Raw genomic sequence first — 20269 nt, 5'->3', positions numbered from 1 at the left:
TTCATTCATATTGAACTTTACGCTGGATGCGGGAGTGGAGGGACACAGGGGAAATGGGCGGGGACAATTACTCTACGCCGACGGTAGGGCGAACGCGTTGCTTAAGAGGTCTTATTTTACCCTCTTGGAACAAGCCCGGAAGAAAATTGCCTCAGTTTCACTGAGAAGAGGCCGTGGATTCAGCTTCCATCACCTAGCGGTGAGAACATCCCCCTTCCCTAGCCCCCCAGTCTAGCCTAAGGTTTATTTACAAACCTGAGGCAAAACATTTTTCTGGCAGTGTTGTGAAATTTTAATGGGAGAAAAGCTGTAAACTGTCTAGCACAGCATCTGGCACAATAAGCATGCAGTGAATAACTATTATCACACTTAGGAGAACTCTTTGATTCCCCCACCTATTTGTTCATGACAAAATTCTAGGTGTCTTCCTTAATTCCGCCCCTGTATTCCCTATCCAAATCTTTGCCTTTAAACTATATCCTGAATCTGTCCACTTCTGTTCATCTCCACTACCTCTCTGGGCCAAGTCACACCATCTCTTACCTAGCAAGACTTCCTAAGTGGTCTCCCTCCCTCCAGTCTTGATATTTCACTATCTCTTATTAAACTTCTGACCCCCAACCCCATGATTTTTTGCAAACATGTCAGATCACGTCATTCCCCTGCTCAAAACCCACTAATGGCTTTTCATTGTGCTTAAAATAAAATCCCAACTCTTTACGCTAGCTTACAAAACTCTGTGTCTTAATAAAGCTGGGAAAAATTTTTAAAGCCTAGTACGATCTGTGCCCTCATAGAGAGGTGACAGAATCTGTTCACGGTCACTGAACTATTTAGTGCAGCTTGAATTCTCACCCAGATCAGTTTGAATCCAAAGCCCCTATCTACTCTTGGCTCATACAGAGGTAAGGGGAAGACAAGGTTACTGTTTTCAGGAAGATGCCTACTGGAGGAGAGAGGCCACATAAAAGAGGAACCAAATTGCATTTTATGGTCTTATTTACCTTTGTAACTCCCACACCTATACAAGCCATAAACGAACTAAGAAACCAGGAAATGGCTAAAAAGTGGAGGCTTCGAGGAAGGAGTGGTGTCTTCTGCAGGGTGGAATCCAAAAAAGCTTCATGAAAGCGGTAACGTGGCGGGAAAGCTAACAAAGCTAGCCTGCGGGCTCTTTTGTTAAGGAGCTAATAACCCCGGGGGCTCTGGCTTCAGACGGCCTGGGTTTCCTGGGTTTCGATCCTGGCTGCTCTCTTGCTGTGACCTTAGGGGTGTGTTACTTCCACCTCTCTACGCCCTAGTTTAGTTGTCGGTAAAACAGACGTCCTTAACTTAAAGGGCTCTTGGGAAGACATAATACACATAAGGGTGCTTTACACAGGGCCTGCCCGCGGTGAACGCTGTAAATGTAAACTGTCATTGTCGTTACATTACTGATCAAAGCGTGCTGACCTTACCAGCAGCTATCGGCTGACCATAGATGTGTAGAGCAATAGAAAACTCCCTACTTCCCTGAGGTGAAAGGCGCGATACCAGAAGCGGCCGGGTCTGGCTCCAGGTCCCAGCACCGAGGACTTTTGGCCTCAGCCAAGTACTTCTCAGCTTGAGGGAGAAGCGGGAGGCCTCTCTAGCAACATCAGCCTCCGGTTCTCGGTGGCGCGAGGCCTGACGCTTGCGCAGTGGGTGAGACGGCGGGCGAGGGGAGGGGCGGGCCGGGCGAGCTGGGCGCGGCGGCGCGCGAAGGGTGCGGCGGAGCGGCCCTGCCTTCGCAGGTAACCGCGCGCGGGCCGACGCCAGGGACGGAGGGCGGGCCGGGGAGGCTGCCTCTTGGCTCCCCAGGTCTCGGGTCCGCTACGGAGCCTGCCGGCTGGGGTTTCCCAGTTCCCAGAGTCCGGCCGGGGAGCTCGTGCGGCCCGGACCAGGACGGTGTCGGAGGTGGTGGTGAAGGACCCCGTCCCGGAGGACCGCTGTGGGTCTCACGCCCATCTCCCCGCCAGAAAACATCACCTCAGCGCTCCCGGGGGCTGCTTTTGAGAGGGAAAGAGCCCATGTTTGTTAGGAATTTAGCCCTCTCGAGTCTCAGAATTCCTTCCCCAGGATCTGGCTTTCGATTGCACATTTCAGGAACAGGAGTTGAGGATCTCACGCAGCCTCTTTCTATCTCGGGGCGAACTAAGATCTTCCTCACGTAACTTCATCTCTTTTCCTCAGAGCAGCGCTAAGCCATTCCCGTGTACGAAGACAGCTGCGCTTTACCCTCTCCCACCCTTCTTTTGGGTTTCAGGAACACACAGGCTCCACGTTCCTTTACCTGGCGCTCTGTGGCCTCACATCTAAGGCCACTCGTTCTGGTAATCCTCATCTGGGTCCACTCCCATTTTCCAGAGATTTTCCCAAAACTGGGTTCCTAAAGTCCATTTGTAAGTAACACAGTTCTCAAGTCAGACAGACTTGAATTCTAATCCAGGGTGGTGCCAATCTAAGTATGTGACTTTGGGTAAGTCCCTTAACTTTTCCAAGCCTCCGTGTGCTCGTCTGAAAATGGGGACGGTCGTATCTCTAGATGGTTGAGAGGACAAAAGGAGGTGAAGAACGAAAAATATTTAGCCTGCGGAACATCGTAAGCATCTAATTGATGTCAATTATTTTTTTGAGCAGATAATTCCTTAAAGAGGCATGACGTTCTTGGAATCAAATGGAATGTATAATAATAGCAATAAAACATTTTCCATCAGTCATATAAAGAAGGTTTTTTAAGTGATGTTACTTAATGCTGAGGAGTGCTCAATGGTTAAGTGGTACTCGACGGTACCTTGGTCAAGTGATGGTACAGTTTGATACAGTCATCTTGGAAAGCGATGGAAATATATGTCAGGAGCTTTAGAAATGTCATTTACTTCATTTCACCAATGCGTATCTGAAAATTTTCTCAGAAACAGTCATAGTTCAGAAAATGTGCAGAAAGATGGTAATTATAGCATTATTTATAGTGTGAAACATTTAAACTTTTTGTTTTCTTTTTAATTGAAGTATAGTTGATGTACATTATATTAGTTTCAGTTGTATAGCGTAGTGATTTGACGGTTATATACATTACAAAATACCACTGGGGTGCCTGGGTGGCTCAGTTGGTTAAGCCTCCGACTCAGTCTCAGCTCAGATCTTGATCTCAGTTGTGAGTTCAAGCTCCCTGTTGGGCTCCCCAACTTAAATAAAACAAAACAAAAAAACACACACACACAGTATAGTTGCCATCCGTTACCATCCAAAGTTATTACAATATTATTGACTATATTCCCTATGCTGAACTTTTCTTCCCTGCGACTTACTTATTTTATGACCGGAATTTTATACTTCTTAATCCCCTTCACTCTTCGCCTACATTTAAATTTTCTACAGTGGAAAATTTTAACATATACAAAAGTAGAATGGGTAAATAAACCACCATGTGCTTATCACCCCACTTCAACAATGATTAGTATTTTGCCTATCTTGTTTTTGTGAAAAATTTTAAACCTACTTAATGTCCGAAAATAGGAGAACAGGTGAATAAACTAGGGTACCTTTATTTAGAGTGCTATGAAGCTTTTAAAAGAACTGTATATATGCTGTTATCACAAGTTTGAAAATTCAAAAACTAACATCCAGTCTATGTAGAAAAAGAGATGGAAAGGAAGTACAATAGAATATTAACTAGTTTCCCTTTGATGGCGGGACAGTGAATGATTTCCTCCCCTTCTATTTTGAGATATGTTATAAGTATTCCATGAAAATTATGTATTGTTGTTGTAACAAAGAAACAACAAACAAAATCTGAAATCACTGCACCTGAACTAAGCAAAAGAATATGCCAGAGCAGGTTCACTGTTACAGAGAACAAAAATGATCTCTTTCTGCAGCCCACACTTGTGTGAGCATTCGTCTGCCATACCACATTAGTGCTTCATATTGAACTATATGTCAGCTAACACGTCCACATCTTTAACCCACCATCCTCTTTGTGTAAGTGATTTGACTCAAATTTTATTCCCCTTATTTTGACTAGCATTGCCCCTCAGTGTAGGCAGAGATTTCCTGTGAAGAGATGACTCTCCCATTTCTTCTTTTCTTCCTTTCCTGAGCAGGATTCCAACTCATACTTCATGCGTTTATACACTCTCCCTAAAACAACCACTTTGAACAATTCAAGTAAGATAATTTTGTTTTATCATACAATTTTTCTTGTTCAAATCGATTGTAGTGACATCTGACCAAAAATTTATTCTGCGCTTGGTTGATAAACTAGATCTGCTTTTTATTTATTTATTTTTTTATTATTATGTTATGTTAATCACCATACATTACATCATTAGTTTTTGATGTAGTATTCCATGATTCATTGTTTGCATATAACCCCCAGTGCTCCATGTAGAACGTGCCCTCTTTAATACCCATCACCAGGCTAACCCATCCCCCCACCCCCCTCCCCTCTAGAACCCTCAGTTTGTTTCTCAGAGAAACAAACTGGTTCGTCTCCCCCTCTGATTTCCCCCACTTCATTCTTACCCTCCTGCTATCTTCTTCTTCTTTTTTTTTTTTTAAACATATAATTATTATTTGTTTCAGAGGTACAGGTCTGTGATTCAACAGTCTTATACAATTCACAGCGCTCACCATAGCACATACCCTCCCTCCCCAATGTCTATCACCCAGCCACCCCATCCCTCCCACCCCTCACCACTCCAGCAACCCTCAGTTTGTTTAGATCTGCTTTTCAAACTGACATAGTACACCTTAAAATAGTGAAGGGAGGGGGCCACCTTAAAGAAAATGTATAAATGGAGAAAACAGACAAAAACACAACAACAACACAAAGAACATGTATAAATGAGTTTTGTTTCAAATCAGTGTGTGAAAAAACTTTTGTTTCCTAGGTATGCCAAGAAGCCTTATTACACAGATGTCCTTCGAGATAATATGGATCAGTCCGGAGTTCTCCTCTGGGTGAAAGCAGAACCCTTTATAGTGGGTGCCTTGCAGGTCCCCCCTCCGTCCAAGTTCAGTCTTCACTATCTCAGGAAGATATCCACGTATGTGCGAACCCGGGCCACAGAAGGAGCTTACCCACGCCTGTACTGGTCTACATGGAGGCACATTGCATGTGGGAAGCTGCAGTTGGCTAAGGATCTGGCGTGGCTTTACTTTGAAATATTTGATAGTCTTGCAGTAAAGACACCAGAGGAGCGCCTGGAATGGTCTGAGATTCTGTCCAACTGCATGTCTGAGGATGAAGTTGAAAAGCAGAGAAATCAGGTATGGATTTATATGTATTTGTATGTTGTGTTTAATTATTTTAAGAAATAAACTATCTTTAATTTTTGTACTAGCTGTACGCAATGTGTGGTTTTAGGTTAATGACTATTGTGATCCCAAAGTGCCATTTTTTTAACTGTTCCATTTGGGCAGTATTTAATGAATTAGCTCTTACTTAGCAATCTCTATTCACCTACTTCCAAAGCAGTAATGTTACAAGAACCCTGTAATTGAAAGAGGGAAATGCTTTCACTGACTTTAAAAACATTTTAAGGTGAGTGAGGTTATGAATCATTGATACGTTATGGTCAGAGAACCTGACTATTTTTAAGGGAGCATCTGCTATGTGCTGGGATTCAAAGATGATTGGAATAGCATCTCTGTCCTCCTGGTGCTCTTAGACTAGTAGGGGAAGTTGGTGTGTAAAAAAAGTGCTATTTGATAGTGTGGAACGTATAATAGTAAAAGTGTGCATAAAGTACAGAAATAGGATAGGGAAGAGAATGGTTAGTTCTGGTGATCAGGAAAGACTTCACAGAGAAAGTATATTAGCCAGAGTATGTTCATTACAGTAACAAACATTCCTGCCATTCCGGTGGCTTAGCACAGTAACAGTTTATTTTTCATTCATGCAGCAGTATATAACACAGGGCATCTGGTTGGATGAGTCTCTAGGCTGCTGTTGTCCAAGGAATGACTCAGGGATCTAGTCATCTTCTATCTCTTGGAGCCACAGTATTATTAGCTTTGTTGCAGTTAAAAAACAAAAATGAAATTCCAGTCGCCTACAGTAACAAAGGTTTGTTTCTTGCTTATTTTACGTGCAGCCTGCACTTTAGCTAGGGCTAAAGGTTATGGCTTGACTCTATGTGTCTACTCATTTGGGGACCCAGGCTGAAGAAACATATTCTGTATAGTTAACGCCTATTCTATGACAGAAGAGAAGAGTAGCAGAGCAGGAGAAGACTCTTGATGCTTCTTTTGTTCTGATGGGACATAAACTGTAACTAGTTTCATCCCATTGGCTAAAGCTTTGTTATATGTCTGTGTCTAAAATCAGGAAGATGGGGAGGTAGACTACCTCACAGTAGGTAGGGCAATCCCATGGCCATGGATAAGCCTCCTAGAGGCTGTGGAAGTGAATAATTGCAGGTATAATACAGTTTGCCCCAGTCGTGCCCACTAAGGCCTCAGAGTCCTTCACTTCCATTTTTTTGTGGAGTGTTTTTGGGAGATTTGAAGGTGGCATATGTCAATCCACCCACATTCCATTGACTGTAACCCAGTTATACCATGTCTAACTTCAAGGGAGGCTGAGAAATGCCATCTAAATGCGGGCCCAGGAAGAAAAGTAAAGGTATTTAGTTAGTATCTAGCCACTTTGTGCCACATGGGGTAATATCTAAACAAGGTTTGGAAATTGAAAAGTTTGGCAAGAGAGGAAGGACATTATAGTTACTCATTAATTAAATATTAAGTGCCTACTATGTATGAGGTACAGTAGTGGATGCTGGATACAGAGATTAATAAAACCTTCAAGAAGCTCCAGATTTTTTGAGTGCTTATTATGTGCTAGATTCTATGCTACTTATTAGGAATATAAAAATGAAAAAGATGAGGATCTTATAGTCTCATGAAGAAGAAGGTATATGAATAATGATAATATAACAATAATTGTTAAATGGAATTATATATAAAATGAAGGAATTTTGCTAAGTAAAAAAAAAGCCAATTCCAGAAGGTTACAGACTGTATAATTCCATTTATATAACATTCTTGAAATGACAAAATTAGAGAGATAGAGAACAGATGAGTGATTGTCAGGGATTAAGGAAGGGGTGAGGGTGGGAGGGAAGTAGGAAGTAGTTGTGGCTATAAAAGGGCAACATGAGAGATCCTTGTGTGGATGGAAATGTTCTGTAACTTGGCTGCATCAATGTCACCACCCTGATTGTGCTACTGTATTATAGCTTTGCAAGATGGGAAACTGGATACAGTGTACACAGGATCTCTCTGTTAGTTCTTACAACTGCATGTGACTCTACAATTATCTCAAAAAATTAAGAAAGTAGCATTTTAAAAAATATGTAGATTGATGGGGTTCTGATTGACAGTTGATTAAATAGGTCTAGGTGATCCTGAGAATCTGTATTTTTCAATTCTTTAGTTTAGCAATTTTTAGCCAGGTTGGGAAGCAGGGTGAATACAGCTGTAGTACCAGATGTATTACATTTTTGTGCCTCCTGTATGTGTATGGGAATGGTATATGAGGATAATCATGAGCTTCAAATCCTGAGCTTCAATACCTTTCTTCAAATAAGAAATGACTTATAAACATCTCTCAGACCAATAGTATTTTTTTAAGTCAAACACTCTTTTAAGAACTTGATGAAAAACTGAGTCCTTCTCCCCCACAAAATGCACATACACCAAAAAATTACATACAATTTCAGATGTTGCATTGATACCCTAAATTTTTTTTGATAGGTCTTTGAGCCTTAGGTTAGACTAAACTGCATATTTTCGTGAAATTTTCTTCTTCCTTTCTTCCATTTATTTATTCAAGTGACTAAAGTTTGTCTTTTTTATTTTAACTGCAATTTTAAACTTCTGAAATACTATACTTTTAAAAAATATGTACTTCATCCTCTCCTCTTCATCGATTTTGGGGAGAGAATGTCTATGGCCATAGATGCTACATAGCTTTCTGAGAAGGTAAGTGACTCCAGTTTAATTAGTTTTAGAAATTCCTATATCTGGGTATCAGAAACATACATATCAAATGCTAGCAAGTTTCTACATTTTTCTTTTTAGGATTTGCAAACTGTTGTGAATTTATTTTACTGTATCTACTTAGCTGTAGACTAGGAACTGATGTGGTTTAGGACATGTATTCATCATCTTTTTTCTTTTTGGCCAGCTTTCAGTGAACACCCTACAGTTTCTGCTCTTCTTATACATACAGCAGTTAAACAAGGTCTCCCTGAGGACATCTTTGATTGGAGAAGAGTGGCCTAGTCCCAGAAATAGATCTCAGTCTCCTGATTTGACTGAAAAATCCAGTTGCCATAATAAGGTACTGTTTAAATTTTGGTCTCCTTATTTGAAAGCGACAATTTATGAGGAAGATGATTTGCCTTCATTAAAAATTGTGTTGGGATTACTTATATAAGCCAGTCATTTGTTGGCGTGTTTTGTTTTGTTTTGCTTTTTTGTTTCTTTTCCTTATTATAAAACAAAATAAATATTTGCAATCTTAGCCCAAGTATAGAGAAGTAATTTCCATTCATTCCTTCAATGACACAAAAATTGCGTGATCCGGGGGCAAATTATTCACTGTACTCTCATTAGCATTCTCATTTTTGCAAATGTTAATGAATTTGAATCTACTTTAGACTAAGTTAGGTTAAATGAGAAGATGTAGTGTTTACAAAGTCTGTTGAAATCTAGTGAAAAAAATTTCTATAAAAATATCTTCTCATATGTTTAAGTGATGTGCTTTGATATACTTAAGCTCAGCATGCTTCTGTCGTATTATATGATGCAACAACGTAGTAGTTAAACTTAACTGCCTCACATTGTGAGTTTTAGAAATTGTGTTATTTCTTCTTTCTGTTTTTGTAAAGAAAACTGAAATGTTTTTACCTGTTTATGTAAAGGTATTCTAAAAAACCTTAAGTAAAACATAGATCTCAGTCTTACTGCCATGTGCAGGTTCTTTAAAAATGTTCTGAGGCAAACAGCAACAACAAAAACCTTTCTGATATTTGGCACTTTTATAATCTCCTTTTTCAAGTAAACCTGTCCACCCTTATGTTCCGTGATATGATTCCCTCCTGGTTGTGCTTCTCATTTTTTCTTCTCACTCTCCATGAGCCTCCCCACTGGCCCCTACAGGCCACTATTCCCCCAGGATTCTGCCTGGGGAAATTTTGTCTTCTCACTAGACATATTCTTTAAACATAATTCTTCTCTTCCCATGACTTCACATATCTCAATGACTCCTAAGTTTGTCTCCTCATGTAGATGCCCTGTCTATACCTTAAATTCAGAATGTCCAAGTCCAGATGTATTAGGCCGATTATTGTCTGTTCTTTCCACACTTATTTCCTGTTGAATGGGCACCATGTAGAGATGGTGTTTTGAACTAAGGTAGTCTGCATTCAAATTGGCTCTGCCATTTAATATCACATGATTTTAGGCAAGTCGGTTAAGTTTTCTAGGCCATGGCTTGTCTTTTGTGAATGGGGATGATAATTCCTATTTCTGAGTGGCTGTGAGAATTTAGTAATACATTAGCATGAGACTTGTGGCATAGTAAGCATCAGTAAATGGTGACTCTTAGTTTGTGCTATAACATGACCTCTCCCAACAACTGATTAGACCAGAGATGGACATTTGACTAGAGTAACCCATTCATAGGTATGTATTTGAAATTGGTCTGGTTTGAATTGATGACCTGGCCCAGTCAGTGCCCCCAGGAACTGAAGAAATTACCAGTTTGTGCTGGGTGCTTGAGCTGGCAGCTCAGGTAGCACTGGGACCAGAATAGCCAGCATGTTCATAAGTGACCTGGAGTTAGGAGGGATTAGAAACTCTGAGGCAATCAGAGAAAAAGAATAGAATGGAACAGACATGTAGAGACACTGGCAAGGGAGAACCGGGCCCAAGATGGCCTTCCAGTTCCAGTTCTGATGAGGCCTACCTATACTTCAGCTTGGGAGATGACTGTGTGTCCCTACAGTAAAATCTCCCTTTACTTGAATTGACTTATATTCCTGAAGCCAGAGAGGGTTACCACCAGCTACCCATGCTTATTCTCTCAGCACCCATACCTAGTTTTTTGTCAAGTCTTACTTATTCTGCCTCCAAAATAACTCTAATTTAAAAATCTGTCCCTCTTTGGGTGGCTGGCTCAGTTGGTGAAGCGTGCAACTCTTGATATCAGGGTTGTGAGAGTTCAAGCCCCACAGTGGGTGTAGAGATTACTTTAAAAATAAAATCTTTAAAAATAAAAATAAAGTCTGTCTCTTTTCTTCCTCTTATATAGGCCATACTGACATTTTGGCGGGGGGGCCTTGATTTCTATAATTAGGTCCTACGTGGTCACCCTGCTTTTAGTCTGCACTCCACCTACTACACTGGACTTTCTAAATGCAGAAGGATTATATGTGTTTCCTGTCAAATCTCCCATCAGTAATTATTGTAGTCACCGTTGTTTTCATCTTGTGCTCCATGGAGCCACCTCAGAGCCTGCTATGGGTGAGGGGATGCAGTAAGAGAGATGAAGAGCAACAGCCCTGCTTTGACATGTTCTGTGGTATCCAGATGAGAGTTTATTAAAAAGAGAAAAGGTATAGCTATTTAGAAAATAGTTTTAAAGTCCTTGGCACACAAAATAAGTCCCAGATGCTTTAGTGTTTCATACAGGCCTTTCATGATTGGTCCCTACCTCCAGTTTTCTGAACACGCAGGTACTTTTACTGCTATGGATCTTTGCGTATGGTATTCCATAGGCTTAGAATGCCTTTTTTCCTTATCTGTTTGCATAACTAACAATATTAATCAAGAATCTGTTCAAACAGCACTCCACGATGATTCCCTCCCCCCCTCCAGAGGGGTTCCTTATTCCTCTCTGGCTCATAGCATGTCTTTACAGATCTCTGCTGTAGTTCTTATCTCATTGTGCAACAGTTGCTTGCATTGTCTTTTCACTACATAGGCTCCTAGTTCCTTGAGGACAAGAACTATGTCCTATTCAGTTTGCATAATTCATCACTTAACACTGCTCATACCACATAAGAGATATTCAAGAAATACCTGTCAAATGAATGATCCAAGTCATTGAGACACCTGCCAACTCAAAGCTTATTCCAAAAGTGATAACTTCTCTTAAATCTAGCTACGGTAAGGTCAGTTGCCTTGTTCCATCCAGTGGAATTTGAAACTCCTCCTGTAATACGAGAAGGTAAATAAAGAAACCCAGTGTTTCATCGAATGAATGTCCAAGGTAGCTATTTTTATGTTAGATCTGAAACTTAGAGTATTTACTAGCTGTGTGACCTTGAGCAAGTTTCCTAGCTTTCTGTATCTCCATTTCCTCATTTGTAAAATGGGCATGGTAACGACATCTATTGCAAGATGGTAGCTAGGATTAAATATGTTAAAGTTTGTACAACGCTTTGTGGTCGGCACACACTAAAGGTTCGCTATAGTATTACTTTTGAAGTAGCTAAGGAAGGGAGAGAGTCTGTTTATACCTATCACATAATATTAAAAAATCTTTACACGGTTTATATTGTTGCCTTAAATGCTTTTTTTAGGAGGCGAGGCAAAGTAGAAATACAAAATAATTAAAATATAAAATTTTCAGGTCTTGTAAAATCTGTTCTGTTAAGAGTGCTTTATTTTGATATTTTTTAGAACTGGAATGATTATAGTCACCAAGCATTTGTCTGTGATCATCTGTCAGATCTCCTTGAGCTGCTTTTAGATCCAGAACAACTCACTGCATCATTTCATTCGACCCATAGTAGTCTAGTCTCTCGCGAAGCTGTTGTGGCCCTCAGCTTTCTTATTGAAGGTACAGTGAGTAGAGCCAGGAAGATATATCCACTTCATGAACTTGCTCTGTGGCAACCACTGCATGCAGAAAGTGGCTTCTCAAGGATCTCTAAGACCTTTTCTTTCTACAAGCTGGAAGCCTGGTTGAGAGCCTGTTTGACGGGGAATCCATTTGGTACATCTGCTTGCCTTAAGTCTGGAAAGAAATTGGCTTGGGCTCACCAAGGTATTTTTTCAGTATTTTAATCTATATTAAATTGAATGACAAGTTAAGGAACCTAGTGTTTTCTGGCGTGTTAATAATCACATCTCTTCTGGAGACCTACAAAATATTGCTACCGTAAGAGAGAAAAAGGGGACTGCTTTCTTTTGTCTAGGACTTTTTCCATCAAGGCAGCAGTAGTGTGAGAGAGCTGATTTTAGGGTCCGGGTCATTCTTTTGGCAGTTAACGGAACTCCAGCTTCAGTCAGTTGTCACTTTGCTCTGCTTTTCTCTGTTCTCTTTCTCCCTTGCCCTCTCACGTGCTCATTTGTTGAGGGCCTTCCTATCTTCTCTGTACCACAGCCGGATTTGGCCATTCCACAGTCACAACCTCAGAGAGTTGGTGTAAAACTGGGGTCCATTTTAGGTACACAGACACAAACAGATTAACTTGACATTTCCAGTTTAGAAAAATCTAAAGTAGAGAAAATCTGGCCTTGGTTGCATCAGATACTTATTCCTGACAGTCCAGCGATGGCTAACAGGATAGGTTCAGGGGCTGTATGACTTCTGGGACCCAAGTATAAGTTTAAAGAGAAGTAGATGCCTACACTGAGACAAATGCCAGGCAAAATTAATGAAAAAAGGGAAAAAAAAAAAAAAACCTAGAACATACTTCCACAATCTCTGAATTTCAAGGATAAAGAAAAAATAAGTTCCATGTAATTAAAAAAAATCAGTTTTTGTGTCAAATTTTTATAATGCTAAAAAACAAAATAGTTGAACAATGTCTACAGACTCTCAAGCAAAAAGACTGTGATCCAAGAATTCTATATCCACCCAAGCTATTGCTCTAGTAAGAGGTCACAGACTTCCAGATATTGAAGGGTCCCATAAATATATAGGATATACTGCATAATTCTTTTTTTTTATGAAATACATTTTTTTTAAGATACCATTTATTAGAGGGAGAGAGAGCACATGAGAGGGAGGAGGGTCAGAGGGAGAAGCAGACTCCCTGCCAAACAGGGAGCCCGATGCGGGACTCAATCCAGGGACTCCAGGATCATGACCTGAGCTGAAGGCAGTCGCTTAACCAACTGAGCCACCCAGGCGCCCCTATACTGCATAATTCTTGATGATAAAAGAATATAGGCTCAAGCAAATTTTTAAATGTTGTTATGGTAGTCACTAGTAGGAAAAAGGATATCTAACCTCTTAGAATTATACTGAAATGTTAGCGGAGGTGGATAATAGGATCACAAATAATTTGTATCTTCTTTTACCACTAGTATTTAGAAATTGTCTACAATAACCGGTATCACTTATTTAATAAAAGGAAGCAATAAGAATTGTTTTTATTTTTTTTAAAAAGTAGTAGCATACTTATGCAACCTCCTCATACTTGGCCAGTATTCTTTACAGGGGTGTCCTGCTGGCTTTCAGAGAGGTACAGTGTGAGAAGCCAATCACATAACGGCGAGACTGTATTGTGGGGACAACCCCTGCACAGTTTTTGAGTGTCAGTTTCTGCAAGGCACTGTGTGAGAAAGGAAGATGGGCTCTCAGTTACTAACGATGTGTAGGGATTAAAGGCATGAATCCAAATAGAATTCATGGAATGATGTGGTAAGTAGCTTAGGAGGGGTTTGAAATTAGTATTATGATGACTTAAAGAGATTATTTAAGGATTGGGATGATAAATTAGGGCAACTTGGAGAAGATACTTGAGTTGGGCCAGCTCTGTCACTAACCATATGACCTTAGGCACATTACTTGAAAGATACACATGAAAAAAACATCTTAGATCTGTAGGCAATCTTGAATGGACTAGAGGTTTTAAAAAATTTTTATGACAAAAGATTATGAAATATTGTAAACATACAGAAAAACACAAGAGAACAGTATAGCGAACACCTCTTTACCCAATGCCCAGATCTTAACATTTTTCTAAACCTTACATGTATCTAATTTTAGACACTTACACACCTAGACATATGTAACCTCCTACGGTTGTTTTTCTTTGATTTGAAACTATCTCATTTATTTATATTTTTCTTAAATAGTTGAAGGGACGACCAAAAGAGCTAAGATTGCTTGTAATACGCACATGGCCCCTAAGATGCACCGCATGGTGGTGATGAGCCAGGTTTACAAGCAGACGTTGGCCAAGAGCTCAGATACTCTGGTGGGGGCACATGTAAAGATTCATCGGTGCAACGAATCTTTTATATATCTGCTCTCTCCCTTACGGTAAGCACAGTTCTGATATTTTGATCTTTTCTTTAGATTAGGATTGATCCTTTTTTGCCATCAGAGAATAATTTTGTAGTCAAATATTCTTTTGATCTTCCTCTCATTCAGAGGAATTTACCTCATTTTTTCATTTTTCAGATCTGTGACCATTGAGAAATGCAGGAATAGCACCTTCGTCTTGGGCCCTGTGCAGACTGCTCTTCACCTCCACAGCTGTGACAACGTTAAAGTCATTGCTGTTTGCCATCGTTTGTCCATCTCTTCTACAGCAGGCTGCATCTTTCACATTCTGACGCCTACACGCCCACTTATTCTCTCTGGAAACCAGGCAGTAACCTTTGCCCCTTTTCATACCCATTACCCAATGCTGGAGGATCACATGGCCAGGACCGGCCTCGCTACCGTGCCTAACTATTGGGATAATCCAATGATTGTGTGCCGAGAGAACTGCAACACAAGTGTCTTCCAACTCTTACCACCTTGTGAATTCTATGTATTTATTATCCCCTTTGAAATGGAAGGGGACACAACAGAGATACCTGGGGGTCTTCCATCTGCATATCAGAAAGCACTGGGTCAAAGAGAACAGAAGATACAAATCTGGCAGAAAACTGTGAAGGAGGCTCGTTTGACAAAGTGAGTGTTTTCTAGAGAAGAATTTGTCTTATGTAAAACTCCATGGGAAAACAAATTAATCTGTACATGTTTACAGCTGTACTAAAGTAATAAAAAAAGATGTAATGTGTCTTTTGTTAAGGTCAGTATTCCAGGTTGTTTGGTTGGGGGATGGGAGCAAGTAGCTGCTCAAGAATTAGACTCCCTTCTTTTTGGAAGCTTTAGTTGACAGATAACTTGTATTTATGAAAGATCATATCCACGTGATCTAATACTTACATGAATTGGTTTTAGTTTTTAATTCTCTAACTATATCAGTAGTTCTCAACCTCAGTTGTGCATCAATCATCCAAGGGGCTTGTTCGAAATACAGATGTCCTGACTCCTCCATACCACAGACTCACCGAGGGTGGATTCCTAATGCTGCTCCATGGACTAATCCTAGTTTTTGTCCAAGTTTTCCCTAATCCATGGTAAAATGTGAAAAATAAGCACAGTGTTTTAAAACAAAGCTAAATTTAGTCCGCTTAAAATTTTGTCTTTTATTCTGAAATTATATCCTTCCTAAACTTGGGGTGCCAAAATATCTTATTTTTAAATTACATGCTTGTGATAGTAGATGATTGTGGTTTATTATGTTTACCACAAAATTTTATTTCAAGGGTACTGGTCTTTGAACTCTAGGAGCCAGGGACACGGTTAACAGTTACTGTTAACAGAGATTCAGAAAACATCAGTGTGGGTAGTCAGGGAAGATTTATGGAGGAAGTAGAATTTGTGTTGGACCTGGAAGAATTAGCAGTGTTTGGATAGGAGCTGAGGACTGGGCAGAATACTTTTATATTGTATCTGACCAATCTTTTTTTTTTTTTCCTCGGGGGCTGGGGGTGGTGGTGCTCCAATGTACAGAACTGAACAGAGCAGTTATTTGGAGGGAATAAATGGATAACTAGAAATAATTTAATGTCTATCCCATTAAAAGTGCTTTATAATCACTTGGAATAAAATGAACATGAATTGGTGTTCTTAGCTTCTTTTTGTTCTTGATGGCGCTTTTAGGGATCAAAGGAAGCAGTTCCAGGTACTTGTGGAGAATAAGTTTTATGAGTGGTTGATTAATACGGGACATCGGCAACAGCTGGACAGTCTTGTGCCCCCTGCCGCAGGCTCCAAACAAGCAGCAGGATAAGACTCCTACATGGAAACACTGGTGGGCATTTATAACGTAGACCACTTAGAACAAATTATCTTGGGAAAATCTTACAAGCATGCAAAAAGGCTGTGCAGAATATTATGTTACTGGGTACTGCCTCTTTTTCTCCGCCAGACCCACTAGCATATACAGACTTTACATACCCATTTTTGCCACATTTTAGAGTGAAAACCAAACTATTCCATAGGTGGAGCCTTTGGAATAATGGGCAAATGTAAGGGCCAAGTTTTGTCTTCTTTGCTTCTTGCCTAGTACAGGTTGTACTGTCCAAAGATACTACTTTCCCCATACATAGCTTTCATCTGTATTTCCCCTTTCTAACACATCTCTCATCTTTCCCATCACCCACACACAAATCAATTAAGTTAACTGATCTTTGTTAATTGCACATGAGCATTAATAAATTACCAGAATTAATCCAAATGAAGATTTGAATACTGAACTCTGGAAGATCACAGATCCAATAGAAGAGAACATGGATACAGACAAATTTACTAGAAGTCATTTAATCCAAATATAAAATACTCTTTTCAATATAGGAATTAGTTTACTTTTTTGTTTTGAAGTCTTTTAAAAGACTAACAACAGAAAAACAGACAAAGGATATTAAATAATTCACAGAAAAATACAAACACAAAGATACCTTTACTTAAAGAAATGTAAGATACTATTTTTCCTCTATCAGATTGGCAAGGATCAAAAGCTGGTATACAACACTGGTAAGGCATTTTGTTTACCACCTGTAGGTGCTGATACTGAATCTAAGCTGGGGGTTTGGAGGGGTGAAGGCAGAAAAGGAGGAGTAAAATATTGCCTTGTGTGTTTGAAAAAAGAGAGGGCTTATCGCACATACTTATATGCTAATTATATGCCTTAAAAACTTCTGAAAGGACATAAGTTATTGAAAGTGTTTATCTTTGAGGAATGAGACTAGATGTCTACAGTGATTGAAAACTTACTCTTAATTTTTATTGATAATAGAATTTATATACCATGAAATTCACCTTTTTAAAGTGAAGGATTCAGTGGCTTTTATTAGCATAGTGACAAATTTGTACAACCTTCACCACTGACAAATCCAGAACATTTTCATCATCCTAAAAACAAAGCCCGTATACATGGACAGTCAGTCCTCATTCCTCCACCCCCAGTATCTTCTCTTTTCTCTAGTCCGTGGCAACCACTAATCTACTTTTTGTCTCTTGATTTGTCAACTCTGGACATTTTCTATAAATGGAATCATTGGACATGTGGCCTTTGTGCCTGGCTTCTTTTGCTTAACATTATGGCCTTAGGGTCATCCATGTTGTAGCCTGCATCAGTACGTCCTTCCTTTTTATGGCTGGAATAGTCCATTGTATGGATATACCACACTTTATCCGTTCATCAGTTGATCCGAGATTTGAGTTGTTTCCCCTTTTCAGTTGTTTTCACTTCTATTGTGAATAATGTTGTTAGGTACTTTAGTGTACAAGTTTTTGTGTAGACATATGTTTTCAATTCTCTGGGTATATACCTAGAAGTAGAATTGCAAGGTTATAGGTTTAACTTTTTGAGGAAATGAACTGTTTTCCAAAACTGCAAAAACTTACTCTTTATTGTTTATAGATTGTTTACATTTTAAATTGTGTATTACTTTTTACACAAAAAATTTTATAATACTTATTTAATAAATGCTGAGATTAAGAATTAGGAATCTGATGAGGATTACCCAAAGGAAATGGGAACTATAAGAAGGTGAAGTTTTAGTTGAGGCTAATCCCGATAGCCTGCCACTTTTTCATGTCTTTTCTTCTATTATGAACTAAAGTGACCCTCAGAAAAAAAGGAATATAATTAACCTTAAAACCTTATGTATTTAACACTCTATAAACTCTCACGTGGCCTTGATTTACATGATATTGTAAATAGAAGTTTTTTCCTATTATTTGCATGAAAGCAGTAGAAAATTAAGTTACTGATATTTTTCTCTTATTATCTTCAGGGGCCTGGAAACAGGAGGATGATGAATGGAAGATGGTACACGTCTTGAAACTAAATTGGGAAGATGCTCTTGCTGCTCAAGAGACACTGGGGCTTTTTCCTTCCTATTTAACACCATTCCTTGATTTCCATTCCATACTGATGTATTACTGTTTAGGTCGAATTTTAGATGAACTTCTGACTATTATATAAATGTATTGTTATAGAACATCAGAAAGCTCATCTTTGTGTTGCCAAAATGAAGTTGATGAAGGCAGTTTCATTGTATATTAATATTAAAGTGACTGAATGTAGATTTGCAAGTAACTTTCACATTTTAATTTGTATGATGAAAGGGTCTCATCCTTTCTAGAGTTAAATACGAGTTTTATAGTTCTTTGAAACTATTTAAAAGGAAATTGCTACTCCTTTTAAAAAATAATTGGAATGAAAGTATAGTTTGTTGGTGTATAAATATAGCAGAAATAGTTTTATACAGAGATTTTATTCCTTAAAAGTGTGAAACAATGAAATTGTGTATTTTTCATTTTCTGCTTCAAATTTTCAATAAGCAAACTCTAAAAAGTAATTTTCTCCTTTTGAGAAAAAAGATAAAGATTTGCTTTTAATTTTAGAATAGGTTTTATGGGGTAGGAAAGAATTTTTCCTCTATCCTTCTAGGTTCTTTTGGCTTTAGTCTATTAATTAAATTGACATAAGACAGATTAACAGGAGAAAAACAATTTTAATTAGATATCTGTGGGAGCCTCATAAGAATATGAGTCCAGGAACAAGTCAGGCAGTTGGCTTATATGCTACCCTGAGCTAAGGAATGGAATATGGGCCTGGGGTTTCAAAGGGTAATTCACAGGATGTTAAGAAGAGCAGATGTGTGGCAGTTAGATGTTTGCCTTGTCATACAGATGGGTCATTCAGATTAAAAGTTCCCTCTGGTAATAGCTCTCCTGGGCCAGGCTCCCTATCTGAATTATTTTAGGTAGTTAAGGGAAAGTTTTTCTTGAATCAGCAGGGTCTTCATTGCCTTTAGCTCAAAATAATCCACATGTTAAAGTAGGGCATTTTGGGGTCATGTATTCTTCCTCTCAGTTACCAATGTCACTTTGTGATGTTATGTCAAAATAAAGTTTACATTTGATTGGGAAAGCTGTATTCTTTAAGATAAAGGAAAAAGAATTATTAAATTATTAATTATTAAATTATTAAATGAATCCACTGATAAACACTGTTTTGTATGTTCACTGGTCATTGATTTAGTAATTATATCAAAAAAAGGGCTTGATCTAAAGTGAAAATTCACTCTCAGAATGTGTGTTAATTCTGAGGTTTTCATAGTTTTTATTTTAAGATGAAGTTCAAGAGAGAATTCAATAAAGAAACACTGGAGTAACAAGTGTGTTTTGGAAATTGCTATTGGTTGATGAAATTAATGGTATCACTTAGATCCTTTCCAGTTTACCAAATTCAGAAAGCTAAGCACATAACTTACTAATTTGTTTCTCAGTAATCTTCCTATCAAGGCACATTTACCATTTTCTGAATTGACCATAATATGTCTTGGGGGCATCCCATTTGTTGGATAGTTTTATTGGTGAAAACATGAGGAAGATGGACTTTTAAGAAGAATATACTTGACCAGGAAAATGAAAATGGAGAAGGATTGATTTGTGGTTTCTTTGAATTTACATAAAATGTAATCTCATTCCAAAAGTCAGAGGTGTAATAGGTGCCGAGAAATGTCCTCTGAGCATGTTCCCATAGGATATCATGGCAGAAAAAAATGCCACCAAGCAGGCGGCAAGTTGGGCTTAGCTCAACCTTGGTAGGACCGTAATTCTCACAGTAGCTTTCTGTCCCTCAGGCTACATATTGTAGAGCCCTTTCTTGTGGATTAGAACTTGTGTGTGTGTCCTGAAAAATTTTCAAACATAAAGAACAGTTGCGAGAATCTGAATCCCCACGTACCCCTTGTCTAGATTTACCACTTGCCTAACGTGACATCACATTCACTTTACCACTCTGCACAGTAGTCGTATTTTCACTCAACAATTTGAGAGTCGGTTGCAGACATCTTAAACCTTTACTCCTAAAGACATTAGCATGGATTTCCTAAAAATAAAGACATTCTCCTATGTAGTCATAGTACA

At 39.0% G+C, this 20269-nt stretch overlaps 1 protein-coding gene across 7 annotated transcripts; it reads left to right on the top strand.

Moving 5' to 3' along the window:
- Window positions 1-45: 45 nt before the first annotated feature.
- TBCCD1 (TBCC domain containing 1) lies at window positions 46-19350 on the top strand. Of its 7 annotated transcripts, none has more exons than XM_027585100.2 (8): window positions 46-199; window positions 4914-5292; window positions 8213-8368; window positions 11716-12082; window positions 14125-14311; window positions 14453-14950; window positions 15989-16139; window positions 18127-19350. In XM_027585100.2, exons 2-7 carry the CDS (start codon window positions 4957-4959, stop codon window positions 16116-16118), a joined length of 1674 nt encoding a protein of 557 aa, XP_027440901.1. In that variant the 5' UTR covers window positions 46-199; window positions 4914-4956; the 3' UTR covers window positions 16119-16139; window positions 18127-19350. The 7 variants fall into 7 exon arrangements, with proteins under 7 accessions (XP_027440901.1, XP_027440904.1, XP_027440905.1 ...); XM_027585103.2 differs by lacking the exon at window positions 46-199 and adding an exon at window positions 1104-1133; XM_027585104.2 differs by lacking the exon at window positions 46-199 and adding an exon at window positions 1180-1271.
- Window positions 19351-20269: the final 919 nt, after the last annotated feature.

Source organism: Zalophus californianus, chromosome 1 (assembly GCF_009762305.2).
Source record: "Zalophus californianus isolate mZalCal1 chromosome 1, mZalCal1.pri.v2, whole genome shotgun sequence".
NCBI classification, from domain to species: Eukaryota; Metazoa; Chordata; class Mammalia; order Carnivora; family Otariidae; genus Zalophus; species Zalophus californianus.
This window is presented reverse-complemented; position numbering and strand designations above follow the sequence as displayed.

Bases quoted from the DNA above. Each gene is read 5' to 3' on its own strand.
- TBCCD1 (XM_027585100.2), top strand. From the start codon at position 4,957: ATGGATCAGTCCGGAGTTCTCCTCTGGGTGAAAGCAGAACCCTTTATA. The intron at 8,369-11,715 runs GTACTGTTTAAA...GATATTTTTTAG, and splicing joins AATCCAGTTGCCATAATAAG to AACTGGAATGATTATAGTCA. The intron at 14,312-14,452 runs GTAAGCACAGTT...TTCATTTTTCAG, and splicing joins TATCTGCTCTCTCCCTTACG to ATCTGTGACCATTGAGAAAT.